General features: G+C 45.2%; 2 protein-coding genes across 7 annotated transcripts in view; both read left to right on the forward strand.

Annotated features, from left to right (window-relative positions):
• The window catches only part of VWF (von Willebrand factor), a 123,704-nt gene extending 110,392 nt beyond the window's left edge, over positions 1-13,312 (forward strand). For 3 of the 4 annotated variants that reach the window (XM_016162761.2, XM_016162763.2, XM_036237205.1), the window contains exons 46-52: positions 382-422; positions 915-1,031; positions 8,853-8,951; positions 9,748-9,876; positions 10,423-10,462; positions 12,390-12,487; positions 12,984-13,312. In XM_016162761.2, coding sequence (XP_016018247.2) covers positions 382-422; positions 915-1,031; positions 8,853-8,951; positions 9,748-9,876; positions 10,423-10,462; positions 12,390-12,487; positions 12,984-13,172 — 713 coding nt within the window. In that variant the 3' untranslated portion in view covers positions 13,173-13,312. The remainder of the gene's footprint in view (positions 1-381; positions 423-914; positions 1,032-8,852; positions 8,952-9,747; positions 9,877-10,422; positions 10,463-12,389; positions 12,488-12,983) is intronic. The other variant, XM_016162762.2, reaches the window with a different exon arrangement.
• A 762-nt stretch (positions 13,313-14,074) lies between these two features.
• The window catches only part of ANO2 (anoctamin 2), a 291,146-nt gene continuing 285,991 nt past the window's right edge, over positions 14,075-19,229 (forward strand). Inside the window, exon 1 of one of the 3 annotated variants that reach the window (XM_016162765.2) lies at positions 14,075-15,940. In XM_016162765.2, the coding sequence (XP_016018251.2) occupies positions 15,748-15,940 (193 nt within the window). In that variant the 5' untranslated portion in view covers positions 14,075-15,747. Of the gene's footprint in view, positions 15,941-16,766; positions 16,877-19,229 lie in introns of those variants that run through there. The other 2 variants (XM_016162764.2, XM_016162767.2) reach the window with 2 other exon arrangements.

The following is a 19,229-nucleotide window of genomic DNA, read 5'->3' on the forward strand; positions in this document are numbered from 1 at the left end:
CCACCACCTGCTTGAATTCTTTGTGTGATTTTTACCTTGGGTCTTCAAGTTCTCAGAGTAGAATATCATTCTTTCATAACCTTAAACATCCTCCCACTCACTAGTGAAGTGCGAACCACTGAAACACCAACCCCTCTGAGAACACACAGGGGTCTTTTCACTGAGGGCTGGGTGGAAACAGGCAGTCTACCCTTCCCTGCAGTCCTGGGGGAAGTGAGGCCTCCAGGGGCTCTGGAAGTAGGACCCACAGGATCCTGGGGTGGGCGGGGAGAGGGCCAGCAGTTGTGGGAGAGAGGCCCAGACCGCAGGGGAAGGCCCCGAAGCGATCGGCTGCGTGTGAGGTTTTTCTGGATGCTCACGCCTGCGCGTCTCTCTCCCCAGAACCCATGGAGGCCTGCATACTCAATGGCACCATCATTGGGGTGAGCTGCTGCCTTCTTCTCCAGGGCGAGTTGGGGGCGAGGGTGGGGGTGCTGTGAGAAGGGTGGGCCACTCAGTCATTCTCATGTTGAAATGAAATGAACTGGGAGACCTACCCGCAGCACACTTTCCGCTGCCTCCAGGGCTTCCCAGGGCTTCCTCCTGGAGCTTAGGCTGGGCTGTTCCCAACTCTAGTGCCCGGGCCTCCTGCCCACCCCACGCACGTGAGCGTTTCTCCTGCAGGGAAGGGCTCTGAAGTCGTCGTGCACATTTCCGCCTGTCGCCCTCTCCCACTGCCCCAGCTCCCCCTCTGGTGGGTGGCAAGGCGGGGAAGGGAGTGGGCCACTGGAGACAGCAGGAGCGTAAGGGTGATGGCCCACGGCAGCTGGGGGAGGCTGGGCCCCCACTCATGAGGCAGACGGCTTATGGGGCTGAGGCGAGTGGGAAAGTCAGGGGTTGGGGTGCTGAGAAGCCTGTGATTCCTCTGGTTCCAGCCTGGGAAGAGTATGATGATTGATGTGTGCACGACTTGCCACTGCACCATCCAGGAGGGGATCATCTCTGGATTCAAGCTGGAGTGCAGGAAGACCACCTGCAAGGCCTGCCCCGCGGTAAGAGAGGGTCACCAAGCCCCTGGGGGATGAACCGGATCCTTGTCTATTCTGATTATGGACCATATTTGACAGCCTTAATGAAGAAACTAAAAGTCATCCACCCAAACTGCATTTTTCAGAAATAATCATGATTTAGTTTCATAAATTTTAAACATTTTTTCCTGTGTTTTTAAAATAAATACATTTATAAGGCTCATGATACCATATTTACCATTTGATATTCTTTTTTATGCAACGTTTTAAGAAACATCCCTACATCACTACCATTCTTTGAAAACATTAAAAATTAATTAGTCAAAAATATTTATCAGATGTACTGTGTGCAAGGTCCTTGGAATGAATGTATCACAACATACACTTTTATTTTTGGATGTTTAGTGCATTTAAAATATTTCACCCTGTTTTCAGCCAGGCCACAATGACTATGTTTGCTCTGATTCCCTCCTGAGGGTGGATTCTGAAGAGTGTGGTGGAATCATCATTTCTAGTCTGGTAGATGAAAACGGGCATTTTATTGTTTTAATTATGACTCTTAGCCCCACGTCACAGAGCTGGACCTTACCTCTGAGGAGGATGTCTCCGCTTCTTCCACAGACTGCCCTCTGTGCCGGGGCTCCTGGTGTTTTAGAAGATACAGTTGGTCGGTTGATTTTCCTGTGAGCGATAAGCAGACTCCAGTAACAGCTCTTCCAGATGATGTAAAGGCAGTGGGGGTGGGGGCCGCTGTCTTCAGTGAGGCAGGTGGGGTCTGGGGTGGAGTCTGGGGAAGAGACCTTGGTAAGAGGAGCGGCACAGCCGGCCAGGGGGTAGGGGACATCAGGAAGGGGTAGGGACAGGAACATTCGTACAGGTGCTTCATAGGCTCTCGAGGATGAGCGTGTTCTGCATCTGTGTTCTTCATGGCACTTGGCATAGTGTCGTGCTCAAAACAGGCTCAATAAAATATGCGTGGAACAGATAGGACTATTTCTGATAGAATCGTTTAAAAAGGACATTCCTACCTCAATTAGAGGCTAAGTACATGTTTTTGCTATTAAAAAAAAAAGCGCAGTTGATGTTTTAGGGTTTTTGGTGCAGGTGTGTGTGTGTTCGTGTGTGTGTGACAACCCCTAGAGTGGAACTGGGCTTGAACATGGAATGGAAAGTGCTGTCTGGAGTTTGTGGCTTCCCTCGTACCTCGTACCTCGGATGGTCCACAGAAACCCTGTCCTGCGGGCCTGATAGTGCCCTCTGGTGGTCAGAAGGGGGCACAGTGCCCTCCTCTGCGTTCAGGAGATCCAGCTTTAGTCTAGATAGGTCTCTAAATATTTTTTAAATCCATGGTCCCTTTGGGTTTGTGTACTCTTTCTCCTTTCCTCCAGAATTCTGATATCTCCCCAGAGCAGTGGACCCACCTCCTACCCCTTGAAACTCCTAGATTAGTCCTCTTCCCGTGGCTCTCTCAACCTTTGCTGAAACCTGCCTCACTTGCCCCCATTCTAGCTTAGCTGGTCTTACTACGCTGCTCTGGCATGAAGGGCCTCAGGGAGGCCTCCTGCAGGTTGGGGGAGCTGTGATGAATTAAGTTTAGGTAGTTCTGCTTGAACTGCCTACATCAGAGTGAAGTGTTAGCATGGCCTGAGATGTGAGTCCTTCATTTCCCCCCAGGGGGAGCTTACGAGGAGACCAGAAGAAGGTGGTTTGTGCTAGTGGGTAGTAGACACAAAGTCTGACAGATGAACTCTCAGGGAAAGGGTGAGGAAGAGAGGTCATTCTGACAGGAAGCTCTGAGAAGTCATCCTGGAGGGGCATGACCATGAGCTGACCTTGAAAACTGGGTTGAACGAAGAATAGAGGGCCTTTCAAGAAGGGGAATAGGGAACGGACCGGCAGACAGCACCAAAGGTTAGAAAAGGACGGCAGGGGCAGATGAGACTGGAGGGCCTTCAGCAGCAGATGTGATGCATGAAAAGGACTGTGAGGCATGTGCAAGGCAGAGCTTTAAGGGCATGGTAGGATGGGGGAGCAGGACTAGATGGCTGCTGTGACCTAAACAAATGAACTCTGGGGCCGGGAGCTTGGCTGGGAACTTGGCTGAGCAGGAAGAGGAAGCAGCTGCTCCTAAGAGGAACAAGAATGACATTTGGAGCCATGCGATTGATCCAGTGAAAGCCCATTCGGCACGGCCTTTCTGTGTGTGTGTGTGTGTGTGTGTGTGTGTGTGTGTGTGTGTGTGTGTGCGCGCGCGCGCCTGCCCTTCTCCACATGCGTATGGGGAGGTGTGGAATGCATACCATTGCCCACAAATGGCTGGGAAGCCCAGCAGGGCTCAAACAAGCCCTGTTACCCAGTGCGGCTGTGTTCTTGACTTCGACAGCAGAGGACTTGCTGGGGGGTCCTGTAAGTGGATTCTGCCGTGCTCCCTCTCCTCCTCCTGTTTTTCTTTCCTAACTCCCCGCCACGGCTCTAAAATCATTACTCCTCCTTATTACCTCTGACTCTTCTTCCTCTTTTTCCTGTTCCCTCTCCTCCCATAATACCCTCTATCTTATTTTTTTGCTTAACTGTTCCCTCTTGTCTCTGGAGTGGATCCCCCCCCCCCACTGTCCTACCCCTTCACTTTGCAGCTCCTCCCCCATTTGTCCTTGTCCCCTCACTTCTCTTTTAAAGATTTTGTCCAATTTCCTTAACCTGGGCCTGCTGAGGGGAAGGTCTTTCTATCTCTTTCCCTAAGACTCACTAAATGATGCCAAATCCAAGCTCCCGTGAAATCCTGCTTGATTGAAGTCCTATTTTATTTTCACCTTCTGACTGTCACCACTTACATGCACTCATTTTAAGGTCTTATGCCTTTTTTCATTCCTCTCCCATTTTAAAGTTCTACACCTTCCGGGACATATGCATTTTTGAAAACACAGTTTAAAGCTCACCAGTGAAAGACTACGCGATAGACTCAAACTCCAACAGCGTCCTTCCCAGTATGTGGCCTGTGCCCAGTAACCCTAGTTTATGCTGAGCTTGGTCCTCACCAGCTTTCTCTATGGCCTACTCCTTGAAGACACATCAAGTTCAGAAGCTCGATTTAGGAGTAAACGTGGTTAAATTCACTTCTGAGCAGGCTTACTGACTCCTAGCCTTGTTTGCTGGTTGGGAGCATTTGGTCCCTGTGCAGTGAAAAGGGAGTGATGTAGAGAGGACCAGGTCTGCTGTCTGGGCTCTCCAATTGACCTGAGATTCGTGTTGGAGAAATCCCAGGTCCTCAATAAAGGAATAGCTAAGAGGTCATTGCTAAATGTGGCAAAATGCAAAAAAGAATGACAGCGTGGTTGATTTCTCACATAACTAAATTTATTCTTTAAAAAAATTTTGAGATTATGTTCCTTTTTTTTTGGAGTGATGGGGAGAGTTAAAAGAGTTTCAGTTCTATTGCAGGATTGAGACAGCTGATGGTAGCTTTTCGATTTTTATTTTATTAACATTGTTTTAAATACTCTTTCTTTGCAAAATAAAGTTGGTTATCCTGTTGCCCCCAAATTGGGGACATTTTGTGCAAGGCAGTGAAATTCTGCTGTCTGGAAGTTGCTGCTTTTTTCGATGTGGATATAAATGAAGGACACTCACTTTAGGTCTCTTTCAAGGAATTCCTAGCTGAACTCATCTCAGTGAATGTAGGACTTCCTGCTAAGGGCCAGATGTGGGGAGACGATAATGAATAGCATAGAATAGTTTGGAATTTACATGCCTCTCATGTAAATTCCAAAACATCTAAACAGACAAATGAAAATTTCAAATTGTATTAATTGTGAGAGAGAGAGAGGGGGTAGGGAGAAGGGCTGGAGAGAGAGAGAGAGAGAGAGAGAGAGAGAGAGAGAGAGAGAGAGAGAATGAATGTGTGTGTGTGTGTTGTATCTTGGGAGGCCTTTGTGAAGAATATTTATAATGACTACTAAATGATGAGAAAGGGCTCTTTATACAAAGAGTGGGGAAGAGCATTCTAGCTAGAGGGAAAAGCATACACAAAGGCCCTCAGGTGAGAGGAGGTTGCCACGTTTATGGTTCTAGAAGATGCTCAGGGGTGGATTGTCAAGAGCAAGGGGATGGTGGTATGGATAAGGTCAGAAAAATAGAAACGAACCATGTCAGGCCTTGCAGAACATGCCAAAGAGATTGAATTTTATCCTAAATGTAATGGGAAGCCATAAAAGGTCTTACTTTTAAAATTTTTGTAAACTTTATTTTTTACCTGAGGTATATAATTTACTTACAATAAAATGCACAGATATTAAGTATACAGTTTGTCATAGTTTGATAAATGTATAAACCTATGTAACCACTAAAATAGTAACGTGAAGAATATAGATAAAAGGCCAATAGAGGAGATAAAATACTAGAAAACCAAAAACTTAATTAAACCAAAAGAAGACAGAAAAGAATTAACAATAGAACAAGTAGCAGAGAAGACAACAGATGAATAGCAAAATGGTAGATTTAAACCCAACCATATGGATAATTACGTTAAATGTAAATGAGCAAAACAAAATCCCAATTAAAAATGGAGATTGTTAGACTTGGATAAAAAAGCCAGACCCAACTAGTATTCTGTTTATAGGAGATGCACTTTCAATTTAAAGAGACAGACAGTTTGAAAATAAAAGGATGGGAAAATATATACCAGGTAAATACTGAGAATAAGAAAGCTGAGATAGGTATATTAATACCAAACAAAAGAGACTTTAAAATGAAGAATGTTACCCAAAGTAAAGATTACTTCATAGTGATGAAAGAGTAGATTCATTAAGAAGACAAAAGAATCCTAGATATGTATGCATCAAACAGTAGAACTTCTAATATATGAAGCAAAAATTGATAGAATTAGAGAAAGAAATAGGCTTAGCCATAATTTTAGTTGGTAATTTTAATATTTTTCTCTCTGTAACTGCTAGAACAAGGCGGGGGAAAAATCAGTAAGGATATAGAAGACTTAGAAAACTACATCAACCAACTTGTACCCAATTGAAAAATCTGGGCCATATAAAAAGTTGCTAAATGTCAAAATTTTGGAATCGTAGAGTATATTCTATGTCCACAATTACATTTAAATTACTAACAACAAGTATTATAAATACTTCCCCTAAAATATTTGGAAATTAAATAAAATGCTTTAAAATAATCCATGAATCAGATAACGATGGCTACTCTACAGATCGTAATATGCATCCTTGATGTATCACAGTCCGCCTTGTTTTAATAAGTTGCTATTTCATGTACAATGTACTCTTTTTCCTATATGTTGTGCTGTTGTTGTTGCATGGTTTACTTCTATGTAAGAGATAAATTCACAAGGCATTATTATTTTGCTTTAATGAATTGTCTTTTACAGAATTTAAGAAAATAACTAAAATTGGTATGTTATATGTACTTACGTATTTATAATTTCCAGCGCTCTTCCTTCCTGTATATCTGAAATTCCATGTTATAACATTTCCCTTTAGCTTGAAAAAGAGCTTCTTTTAGCATTTCTTTTAGTGTGGGCCAAATGGAGTTACATCTCTCAAATTTCATTTATCTGAAAACGTCTTTATTTTGCCTTCATTTGCTGAATATAGAATTCTAGTTTGAAAGTTTTTTAATTTTATCACTTTAAATATGTTGTTCCATTGCCTTCTGGCTTGTATTGCTTCTGATGACAAGTTAGTTGCCGTTTTTATTGTTATTTTCCTGTGTGCATCCCCCTACCCTGCCTTATTGGCTGCTTTTAACAGTTTATCTTTGGATTTCAGAAGTTTGAGTGTATGCCTCTGAGTAGTTTTCTTTATACTTTTCTTTCTTTGGATTGATGGGCTTCCTGGATCTGTGAGTTGATTTTCTGAGCAAATTGGGAAAAAATTCATCTGTTATTTAATATCTATGACTTTTTTCCATTTTCTCCTGTATTTCTGGAACTCTGATTCCATGTATATTAGACCACTCAATATTGTTCTGCTGGTTTTTTGGGCTCTGTACATTTTTTTCAGTCTTTTTTCTCCCTGTGCTTCAATTTATATGGATCAGTCTTATAATTCATTGATCCGTTCTTTTCTGCAGTTAATTGATTTAGGGTACTGTGTTTCTAGTTCTAAGATTTCCATTAGAATTTTGTTTTTTAATTTTCCAGGTTGTTACTGAAACTCTCATCTCTTTTCTCATTAAGTCCATCTTTTCCTCTAGTTTTTTTTTTTTAACATATTTATCATAGTTATTTTGAAGTTCTTGCCTTCTACTTGTAATACCAAGGTCATTTGTGTATCTGTTCCGATTTGAGTAATTTTTCTCTTGAGTGTGAATCAAATTTTTCCATTCCTGTGCATGAAATTTTTTACCATGTCTTAGGTATTGGTGGAAGGTACGTTGAACAGACTCTTAATCCTGTTATTTCCTCTGATGAATGTTAAATTTGCTTCTACCTTAGATTATTGAAGGTTCACCTTAAACAAAGAAAGCTAGATTTTACACTGCTTTGGGGAGGGTCTATTTCAATATTTTTCTTAGTCCCAGGGTGAATATTTCAGTCTTTAGATCTAGTTCTTACTCCTAATTCTCGGCTCTTTTGAAGCATCAGTGGAAACCTAAGGTGTTCAACTGGCCCTTTCAGCTTGGTGGGATTCAGACTGCAAACCCTGGCTCTTCTGTGGTATGTCGGAGCGAAATTCCTGCTCGGCTCTTGAAGCTGCCCACCGGCTGTTTTGTTGCTGGGATTTTCAGAGGCTCCTTTGTGTTTATATAATTCAGGAGTCAACCAAGGATTTGAAGGGAATTTACATGCAGGTTTGGGGGCTTCTCCTTTCTACTTCCTCTCATCCAGGGGTTTTCCCTTTAATCGTCAGCTATTCTTGGGATTTCAAACTGTCCTCTGACTCCACAGGCAAATACAACTACTGTTTTCTTTCTGTTCAAATTCCAGCTGTCCAGTGCCATGCAGACTGCCCTCATGGGAAAAGCCATTTAAACATAATTCTTGTTCATCGTGATTCCCTCTTTCAAGGATCAAATAACTTACGGTTTATTCCTAATTTTGGCCATCCAGTGACTTTAAATAATTGTTTTAAATATTTTGTCAATAATTTTAAGTTGTTACCTGCAGGAGAGTCAGCCCAGTATGAGCTACTTCGTCTGTCATTACCAGAACCAAGACAACACTGAGGGTTTTTAAGCAGAGGAGTAACATGACTGCACTTATATAAGAAAGTCATTTTAGCAACTATGTGAAGACTTATAGTAGGGGGGCAAGAATGAAGGTAGGAAGACAAATTAAGCCTATTGTCAGAGTCTAGTAGTTGATGATGATTGCTAGACTAGGTGATGTTAGAGGACACTAGTCGCGACAAGCAGTGGAAAAATTTGAGGTGCATTTTTGGCTAGATTTGGTGATGAGCAGGGAAATAAAAAAGGGAGAAATCAAGGGTGACTCTCAAATTTCTAATTTGAGAAACTGAGTAATCAAACTATTTACTGAGATAGGTAAGACTGAGGAGGGATAAGATTTGGGTCAAAAATCAAGTTCCATTTTGGAGATAAGTCTTAAGATGACACTAAGATAAACGATTGTCAAGTAAACAGTTGAACTTGTAAGTCTGGAGCTCGGGAGAGGTGTCTAATTTAATAGTCCTGGCTGCTAGAACTTGAGCGAGGTGTACATCTTTGGATGGAAGGAATGCTATCCAGGGGATTGAGAACTGAAAAAAGAGCTGGATGTTGAGTTTCTGGACTCTGGGAGAGATGGGAAGCTGGCAGAGTTAGCCTCCTTCCGATTGGGATGTTCTGGGGGAGGTTGACTAAGATTGCTTTTTCTTCTGGATGCAGGATTACAAGGAAGAGAAGATCCAAGGCGAGTGCTGTGGGAAGTGTCTGCCCACGGCTTGCACCATTCAGCTAAGGGGAGGACAGATCATGACGCTGAAGGTAGGAGCCAGCTGAATTCAGGAATCCTCCTTGTATCACTACCTGGTTTCCTATTTGGGGATCTTTTCTTCAAGAAAGAAGGACTACGTTTGGGTCACTATTGACTTCTTTCTGGTTTTGTAAAGAAAAGATGAGTAACCCATAGAAGGCACAGAATTTTCTCTTTGATTTGGTTGTCACTCTTTTTTTTTTTTAATTAATTTTTTTTGTTAGTTTCCAGCATACAATCCATTGGTTAGACATTTCTATAGTTTATGAAATGATCCCCCTGATTACTCTAACTTCCTTCTGGCTCTACATACAGCCATTACCTTACTGCTTACTGGTTGTCATTCTTGACAAATTGGTATATGGCCCCATGATTTGAAATTGATTATCTTTAGGATTTTATCCAGCTGTGATGTCTATAAGGCTGGAAAGGCAATCAGGGTGAAACAAACTTTAATCTGTGAAAGCCAGAAATGGCTGGTAGGGTTGGGAGGTGGCGCCTGGTTCATCTCTAGTTCAGTTATTGATCAGCCAGTTTACTTTCCTTATGTCTTAATTCTTTAAGCTTCTAAGTGGTCAAAAGAGTTTAGGAGAACATCTACATTTATGCAGCCCTATTCTTAGTAAATAAGTTGTAAAAGGACCCCACTTCTTTTCTGTCTTCTGGGTGTGGACACTTTATAGATACTGTCTCATTCTTAGTCCATAGTCTTCCAAATTGTCTCAGCAACTCCCAAGAGTCCAGAGCATGGTTTGAAGTGGCTTTGTAACCCAACACAGTCTTCAAATTTGCCCTCTTCCCTCCCAGCGTGATGAGACACTCCAGGATGGCTGTGACAGTCACTTCTGCAAGGTCAACGAGAGAGGAGAGTACATCTGGGAGAGGCGGGTCACAGGCTGCCCGCCCTTCAATGAGCGCAAATGTCTGGCCGAGGGAGTGAGTAGCTGAAGCTCAGGCCCCACTTCCCCCTCGACCGTCTCCATCTCTCCCCTCTAAGAACAGAGTCCTTCTGAACGGCAAGCAGTCCAGCCCGGATGTGATTTCCCAGTGTCCAAGGGAGCTTATGAGTCAGTGAAATTATAAGATTGGGCCCTGTGGACAGACAAAACTCTCTGTACTACATGATGCCTTAAAAAAAACTAACAAAACAAAACAACAACAAAAAACCTTTCCCTTGGGGAAGACTGAACATGTGATCCTTGAATGGGAAGGTGAGGGATCAAACCGATTTCCAGTCTGCCCTAGGAATGTTGATCCCGGTGACTCAGTTGGGAGAGAATTCAGAATAATCAGAATTGTTTCAGCCTGGTCAGGGAGGGTGGTCACATTCCCCTCACTTTCGTGATGAGAGAGTGCATTTTACATATGGAGACTAAACTCAGGGCTGTGAGTCCAGAGCCAGGAATTAGTTTGTGGAATGACCTGAACGCTGACCACTATGTACTGTTTGTGATTAATTTGGGACTTTGTTGTTTTCTTAAGGGGAGAATCATGAAAATTCCAGGCACCTGCTGTGACATATGTGAGTATATTACCAATAGCTTGTCCCTTGAAATCCATCAGACCAAGCCAGGGACTGTTCTTTGGTGTGAGCTTTATTCCAGAAAGATATTTCTTGATCACTGGCCAGTCATTATGTTCAAGCCTTCAGGGAACTGCCACCCCTTCCTGAATGTTCTTAGACTGACCCCTTTCAAATGCCTATGAAGCAGTCTCTTCCCCCTTTTCTCCAAACTCCTTCCTTACTGTCTCTAGCCTCTCATCTGCCTTTCTCCTCATAGTCTTGGATTACTTATAGTCCTGTCATAAGAGAATATCTTTTCTCTCCAACCAGAACTCCTTGAAGACAGGTACCCTCCATCCATAATCTTGATAAAGCAGACACTCAGTACACATCTGTTCACTGAGTGTCATACAACTATCTTGGAGAGAAAAGGAAGCCACCAGCTGGATAATATTAGCCCCCACCGTGTGCTCTGGGGGCTGCAGACACCATAGAATCCTCTCCAGGATTTATAAGGCTGGTCTAAGTTTATTAACCTCCCCTTGTTTACTCTCTGCCCCTCTCGACCTTGCACTTATGTCATACTGGTTGGTTCTAATAGCTCACAGCAGCTTGGGAGAAGGGGCTCAAGAAGTCTGCACATCAGACCGTATTCTTGCAACATGTTCTTATGTTTAAGAGCATAAGTAACTTTCAGAACCCCAATGTTAATGTTATATTCTCTGAAGATAGAACTATTTGCCTGGACTCATGTTTTTTGTTTCAAGTTTAGTTTAAGGTTTTTTTGTTTTGTTTTGTTTTGTTTTTTTGTTTTTTTGATTCTAAGCCTATGTTCATTCTTGGGTAGCGAAAGCAAGAGTGAAAACATAAATACCTTCAGTGTCCAATCATTCATTCTTTTCTCGATGATGTACTCAGATAGTCTCTGTAATGGCAGTAATCAAGTTGCAGACCAAGGAAACTTACTCTAAAAGCATCTCTTTCTACCATTCCCTTTGAATGGTTTAAGAACGTGAAGTCAGTAAACCATCAGAAGATGAATTCCCCATAGGCACTCTGCATGTGGCATTTGGTCGAGACTGTTATCTGTAAACTAGCAACAAGGGCCTTTCTTGGTTGGTGCATTCAGGAGGCCAGGACCCTTCATAAGGAAAATAAGCCAGGCTCAGGGATTTAAATCTACAGAGGCAGAATATAGTATTTTGGCCTGAATTTGTTTTCCTTATTCATCCTCTTAATGTAGTTGGCATGCTTTTGCTTTAAAATGAAATTATTTGGAAGTTGAGAGGCAGGCTAATATGTAGTTAGGAGCCATCCAAGAATGGAAAACTCCCAAGGTTCATATGGGGAATGGTGAGCTGTGTTTAAATCTTAGCATTCTCAGTATGCAAGTAGCATTCATATCTGTATGTAAAGAAGCCCACGCCAGTGACCTGGGGGCAGCTATATCCAAAGAGAGGACTCCACAAGGGCTTCTAGGGTCTCCTTGGCCCCCACAAAGGCAGTGAGAGCCCTTATGGGGCCATAATATTGTCCTATTGTATTAACCCAAAGGCAGGGATGGATAGTTATTACTTATATTTATTGGCACTTCATTGCCCATTGGCTTCTGGATATTTTTACAAGAATAAGAGGATTGCTGCAGTCTTTATGGTTGTTAGAGTCTACAGTTATATAAAAGTGAGTCTCATCAGTCCACATCACCAAAGCGGTGAATCTAGGCTCCTCCTGCAATTAAAATTGTACTATTAAGTTAGTGAAAGCCAGCAATAACTATATATCTGAATATGAAGGGTGGGGGTGAATTAGGATGACATAATTCCCCTCCCTGCATCTGGCTTCGGTGATTTGGTTACTGTTTTCTGTCCTGTGAGGGAACTGGGCTGGACAGTGTTTCTATAGAACCACAGCCAGGCCTGGGTCCCATCTCTCACTTGTCCTACAGGTGAGGAGCTTGACTGCAAGGATATCACTTCCAAGCTGCAGTATGTTAAAGTGGGAAACTGTCAGTCCAAAGAGGAAGTGGACATTCATTACTGCCAGGTAAGGGTCCCCGACTTCACTGAGGCCTAGGTTGGGAGGGCATCCCTTGTTTGGAGATATCGTCATTTTAGAAGGATCTGGAAAACTCACAGGGAGAAGTGAAAGGAACTAAAGCCTTTAAAAAAAAAAAAAAAGCAAATATTTTATTTAAGTAACTGGGAAGTTTTGACCCCAGAAGAAAAAAAAACTGAGGAAAAATTCAACAAGTCCTTCAAAGGGAATGGAGAGTTATTAATGGAAGCTGGGGACTATTTTCCCTGAAGATCAATTAAACACTCATAAAAATTACAGCTAGAGGAATCTGGGTGTGATGGCACCATAGGACAGAAAACATTTCAGACTTCCCTGAGACCTACCCATGTGCTGTATTTCTTGGGGCGAGGCCAGGCTTGCCTTGCATGGAGGAGGGCATGTGGGGGAGCAGGCTGCCTCAGAGTCCTCCCCACCCTGGATTCTCCATCATCGAGATGCCCTGCCCCTCTCTGCTCCACTGCAGGGTAAATGCGACAGCAAAGCCGTGTACAACATCGATACTGAGGATGTGCAGGACCAGTGCTCCTGCTGCTCGCCAACACGGACGGAGCCCATGCAGGTGCCCCTGCACTGCGCCAACGGCTCCATTGTCTACCATGAGGTCCTCAACGCCATGCAGTGCAGATGCTCCCCCAGGAAGTGCAGCAAGTGAGGCCACTGCTGTCACTGCCGTGGGTGCCTGCTGCCGCCTGCCTCGGCCCCAGCGGCCAGAGTGCTGCCCCGTCCTCTTGTATGCTCTGCTCTTGTGCCCTTCTGGGCCCACAATAAAGGCCAATCTCCCATCTTGCAAAAGGCTAATGGTTCACTGCTTCTTCTGGACTGAGATGACAACCGTAGATGGGGCCTTAGTTCTGAGACTGGTTCTGAGGGAGAAAACACAGCCTCTATTTGAAAACACTCTAGCCCCCGGGTCTGTGGGAGGCACCGCCATGGCGCCTCTGGGTGAAAGTGGTGGTTCTGCCTCCACACGGTGTGGAGGGGAAGGGATCATATGGGGCAGGCCTCCTCGGAAACTCAGCCCAGTGGCCTGAAGCAAAAGGGGTTTGCTCAAGAACACTGAACCAAGGAGCTCTGAGCAGAACAGAGGGCTAGGCCCTGGAGCCAGGATCCTGCCGAGATAGACAGCGTGGCAGTGTTGTGGCTGACATCATGGAGAAGGAGTTTGACCAGATGTGCAAGTTCTCTGAGCCCTTGAATGACCAAGTTCCTGTGTACCCGCCATGGACTCTGTGGGAGGGAGAGGTGCTGAGGGCTGTGGGAGCTGCAGACGGGGTGCTGGCAGGTGCTGGAACGTGATCCCATCCTCACAGGCTCAACCATGGGTGGTGAATCCCTGACTTGGGGGCAGGCCCAGGTCCCACATAAAGAAGCCCTTGCTGTCCTGTGTGGCTTCTAGTAAGGTCCTCAGTGGTTCTCAGACTTAGTTTTCTCATCTGGAAAACAGGGGTTGGCAGGATAAAATAAACTTGATAGTCTGGGGTAACTGCAAAGTGCTCTGTAATAATGTAAGAAGTGACAAAAATAAAAATGGGGACATCAAGGCTCAAAAGGAGAATACTGGGGTGAAGAGCTGAGTCCCTCCCACCCCTAGCTGCATGCTGGATGCCAAGGCCCTGCCTGCTCCAGGCACCTTTACTGGGAGAGAAGGAGGTACAGTTAACACCCAACTTCACCAGTTCCACTAGTCTCCAAATCCATAACTGGCACTGTCACTCTCAAGGAGAGATTGTTCTTCCTTGAAATGTATGAGAAAAGTTTACATGTATATGCTGGCAAGATGGTGGAACTCTAATTGTGGAGAGAATACCCATGAGAATGAAGGGAATGTCCTGGATATGTAACAGGAATTTGATGGACAATTGATCGTCATTCTAGATCCTTTTAACACGAGAGAGACTCAACTCACTGAAAGTAAAGGATGATGGAGCTGGAAAATATTTAAACATCATATAAACCACTGCCTCTCCCCTGTCCCTTTACAGAGGATGAAAACAGCTCAGAGAACTCCAGTGACGTGGTGAAGGTCACGCAGCTGCTGGGTGGCGGGGCGAGGTTCAGAACCCAGGTGCCTTGACACCTAGGCAAGAAGTCCCAGGCCACTCCACCAGAGCCACGTCATCCCCGTTGCTTATAGGTTCAGCCCTTGTTATCATGGGAGCCAGTGTCTGCTGCATTTCTGGGTCTCAACCACTTCTGTTACTGCTGGGGACCAACCTCAAGGGAAGATGTAGTACAGGCAAATGGCATGGATTGTGCTGAATAGGTTTGGTGGGGAGTTCAGGGTAGAGGGAAGGAAGAAGGGATAGGAGTTTTATATAACTGCTCAATAATTCAAAGGTTGTCATCTCTCTCTCCATCACCCACCTCCAGTGTTGAGTAGCCTCTAAGTTCTCTGCAGGAAACCAGATCCAGTGCAGGGCATTACCTGTCTCTCTCCTGACTGATCGCCTAACACTTTACCTGGGGATGAGGTGTTACTGGAGGCATCAGCCACAGAGAGACTCAGCAGAGAGGCTGCCTCTTCAGCATAAAGTGTCAATTTTCCAACTGTCCAACCCATTGTTGCCTGACTTTCTACTCCTATTTACTGATATGACAATTTGCTATCAAGAAAACAACACCACCACCACCTGAATCAGAAAAGCTGCATGTTTTGATTAAGAAAGAGAAACTGGTGGAGGCAGTGGGGGTGTGTCTCAGCCCACCCTCACCCCCTGCCCCCCGCAATTCCCCAGGTCTTCCCAGGGCAGGGTCTGCCTATGGTCTCAGGGACTTTCTTTTTTGCCCACCTCCTTAGATCAAATGAGACAGAGTCCCGCAAAGTGAGTTTTAGGGGGAGTCAAGGAGGGCGTATAGAGGAACCAGAGGATTACCAAGTGCTAGAGGGGGAGAAGACAGGGAATGGCTAAACTGTGGTGGAAAGGTTTTCACTTGTCTTGGCATTGAAAAGTCATGGGGGAGGTCCCTGGAGTGAATGGGGAGGAGGCATTGTTCGAGAGAGAAAGAAGCCAAATGGCAAAGTGTTTTGAGCACAGACTCTGGAGCAGGTGGCCCGCTTTGGGACCACCACACACTCCTGAGAGGCAAGTGGCTAGACCTTATACACTGCAGTCTCCTGATCTGTAAATCGGGCACATACCTCATAGAATAGTTATTAAAATTAGTTACCGTGGGTTAAATCACTGAGAAGTGCGGGAAGAAGAGGAAGTCCTATAGAAACATCATCCATGGTCACGCCTGGTGGGCGGAACGAAGCCTGGGATTGGTTAATAATACTTACGGTTTTCTTTCTGCTCTGCTCCCGACTGATTCTGTGTTGTCTGCTCCCCTTTATTGCCTCGGGCTCCTCATCTATAAAGTGGGGAACAGTCACCACCAGCCCATCTTATCAGTGTAGGATAACATTCTTCACACCAAAAGGTAAGTGGTCATAAATAGCACACTTGACTTTAACATCACACCTTTTCATTTTGGGGTCCCCAGTATTAAGGAACATGTTTAGCTTCAGGGCATCTTGGAATTGTAGATTCCATTTTCCAGAATGACCCTTTAGAGGTCTTCCCTTCCATCCCTCTGCCCATGGCCAGGTGCCTAACCTTTCTAGAGAGACGCCAGTCCTCTTGTTCTTTGGCATGGGGCTTCCACAGTGTTCCTCAACCCTGTCCTAGGGTCACACTGGGAAGCTCATCTACAACCTACCCCTCCTTCTGCCTCCTGCAGCCACTCTTCCTGTCCTACCTGTCCTCTCTGCATCTATTTCTAGACTCCTGCCCCATTTTCTAGAACAAGGTGGGGTCTCCTGGCGGCTGAGTCCAGTGAAGGCAAGTATGCAAGGAGCTTCTCGCCTCCAGCCCACCCCCACCTCGGCCGGTTGCCTGAACCAGGCGGCCGGCAGGAGGCTTTGCGGGTGAGATTGGAAACTAATCAGCCAGACGGTTCACGAGCTAATCCGGCTGAAGGTTCACACCCAGCCCAGGTTGTGCGGCACCTCCCCCAGTGGAGGAGAGCGGGCAGCACGCACGGCCTCGCCCCTCAGCTCCGTTAACCCGAGAGTGACCCGGACTCAACTCCACCGCGGAAACGCGCTCCTTTCTCCACGTGGCGCTCGTTGCCCGCGCGCCCGGGGCGCGGCGGGAGACCCCGGGGTCGGCCTCTGGCGGCGGGGGCCGGGTGGCCTGGGGGGATGGGGGAGGAGGCGGCGGCAGCAGGCGAGGGGCGGGCACGTCCAGACCCAGCTGAGCCGCGATGGAATTAGCCCCGCTGCGGAGTAAGCCTGTCCAGTCGCGAGCGCGGCAGCGGGGCAGTCCCGCTTTTGCGTCCTGTGCGCCGGCACCATGGCCACTCCCGGGCTGCGCGGTGAGTCTGCCCTGCTGGGGACCCAGGTCCTAGGCACCTGGCAAGTAGTAGTAGGGAGAGAGGCTGGAGGTGGAGTAGACGGCATCCTAACTCCTACTTTTCGCGATTGGTTACCTCAAGTGAACTGGAGATGGTGGTGCGGGGAGCGGATCCCTGTTCCCTCGGGGTAGGGGAGATGAGGGGCGCCGGAGCGATTTCCGAGTTCCGTGGAGGAGAGGAGGCAGGGCCAGAGGCGCAGGGGTGCTGCAGCGCTTTTTTTTTGGAAAAGGATGACCAATTCCTGCCTCAAAGATTTTGCCTCTCCTTGTTACTAGTTGTTACGTGTTTAGTGTTTGGGGGAAGGCAAACTTAGCAGCGTTTAATTCAGAAACAGTCTGCTGAGGACAGAGGTACGGATTTACCTCCAGCAAATTTGCTTTTGGCATCCCTGGAGTGTCCTGGGAGTTCCAGGAAGCCTCCAGCCCTTCCCCAGAACTGCCCTCAGAAAGGGCATTTGCACCTTGGGATGCAAGGAAAAAAAAACCCAAGCAAGTCTTTTACAGAGGGCTTTTCTTAGAAGAAAAGCAAATGGAAGTGGAGTTTGGAGGAGGAGGACATTATTCTTCCTCCCAAATTATACTGAGCAGACAGTTGCATTTGGGCAGGGTTGACTTTGCCTGGAACAGGGAATTCGTTTTGTTTCTGGAAGTTCTTGAGACATACATGAAACGAGGAGATGCCCACTCCATTGGCATGAACAATAAGCCAAAGGGACTGGAAGATAGGTGCCACTCCTAGTCCCGAGACTTTGTGAGCAGATGTGAAGAAGTAGCCCAAGGGACCACGTTGGAACCTGGTGCGAGACAGAAGGTTCCATTGAGCAAGGTTAGTTCTAAGCACAAAGGCAGGTGGCAGGTGGAGGGAGAATCTTAGACAAGGTCAGGGCTCTCCCAGAGGACTGTGTGTGATACTGAGTTCTTCCACTTGCCCGGACTTTGTTCTTAGAACCAGACCTCAGAGCCCTTGCCCAGCTGTCTGTCACCCTTCCCAGCTGCTGAGCGTCCAGGGCCCATTTGTTCCTCTCATTGTGTCTTGCTATACACCCATCATTTTAGTAGTCAAGGGTTTGATATGGTTCTTCCCAGGAACCTTCAGTGCTCTCTGAATTGCCGCTGTGTGGAAATCTGGGCCACTTTGCTGGCTGATTGAAGAGGCTATGTGAGGTAGGTAGGATGGGTTCTAAACACCAATCTCGGTTTCTGGTCCAGTTTCTATGTGTACATTCTCTGCCATCTTCCATTGTGGGGTCAGTCTGGAGGGCTAGAGACACTGGGCCCTAAAGTGGAGCTTGTCCATCATTTTCTCTAATGAGCCCGACTGTATGCCAAATACTATCTGCTCAGTGCTTGACTTGCAAAGATCAATAAAGGCATACACCTGTGTATCTGGACCTTGCAGTCTAGATTGTTGGTATCCTAAGATGATCTTAGTACTTTAGCAGCCACGTGTGCTGGTGTTGGATGTGGGAAGGAGAAGGCGGGGTCAAGCTTGGCTTCTTCAGACCACACCAATGAAACCGGTTCCATTTATACTTCTGAAATTTCAGGATGTACTAGCTGACTGCTTTCTATCTAGGTTAGCTTCTGCTGAAACTACTAAAGGATGGCAGTTCTCACAATTGGTGTCAGATCCTTCCTCTGTTTAGCAGACATAAGACTAAAGCACACTACCCTTAAATCTTCTGACTTGTTCACTGACAAAGAGATAAATCTCACTTTCACAGCTACGTGATATTCATAAGCAAATTAAAAATAGCTTTTTTAAAAAAATTAAGAAGTAATAATACATGTTCATAATGGAAAGAATTTAAATACAAATACATAAAATAAAAATAAAAGTTACACGTTGTTAATGTTTTGGTAATAATTCTTTGCTTCCTTTTTAAAATTTTTGATTTTTGCCAATTTAGGTAAATATTTCTATTTCTATTATTTAGTAGTCATCAAAAAATGTACAAGAAAAGAAAACCTAGCGACAATAAAACTTAAAAGAAGGCTAAATTAACAAATGTCAAATAATGAAGGATTGGGAGCATATTATTATATCACAAGACCTAGACTAAGAATAGGTACTGTAATTGAGCAAAAATTTATCTCTGAGCTTCTTGACAGGCAGGTCAGAAAAAGAGACAATAACTTACATGGATCTCATTGCCTGATGAAAGGAGACGAGTTCATCAACATTAAATTTTAAGAAGAATGTCACAGTGATATTTATGTATGACATTGCCCAACATGATGAGCTGTAGTTTCATGAATAGCTTTTTAGAGCATATACTCTTTATCGCATAGGCATTTATTGTTTCTGATTTTTT

This window comes from Rousettus aegyptiacus, unplaced genomic scaffold (assembly GCF_014176215.1).
Source record: "Rousettus aegyptiacus isolate mRouAeg1 unplaced genomic scaffold, mRouAeg1.p scaffold_m13_p_2, whole genome shotgun sequence".
In the NCBI taxonomy this organism is placed as follows: Eukaryota; Metazoa; Chordata; class Mammalia; order Chiroptera; family Pteropodidae; genus Rousettus; species Rousettus aegyptiacus.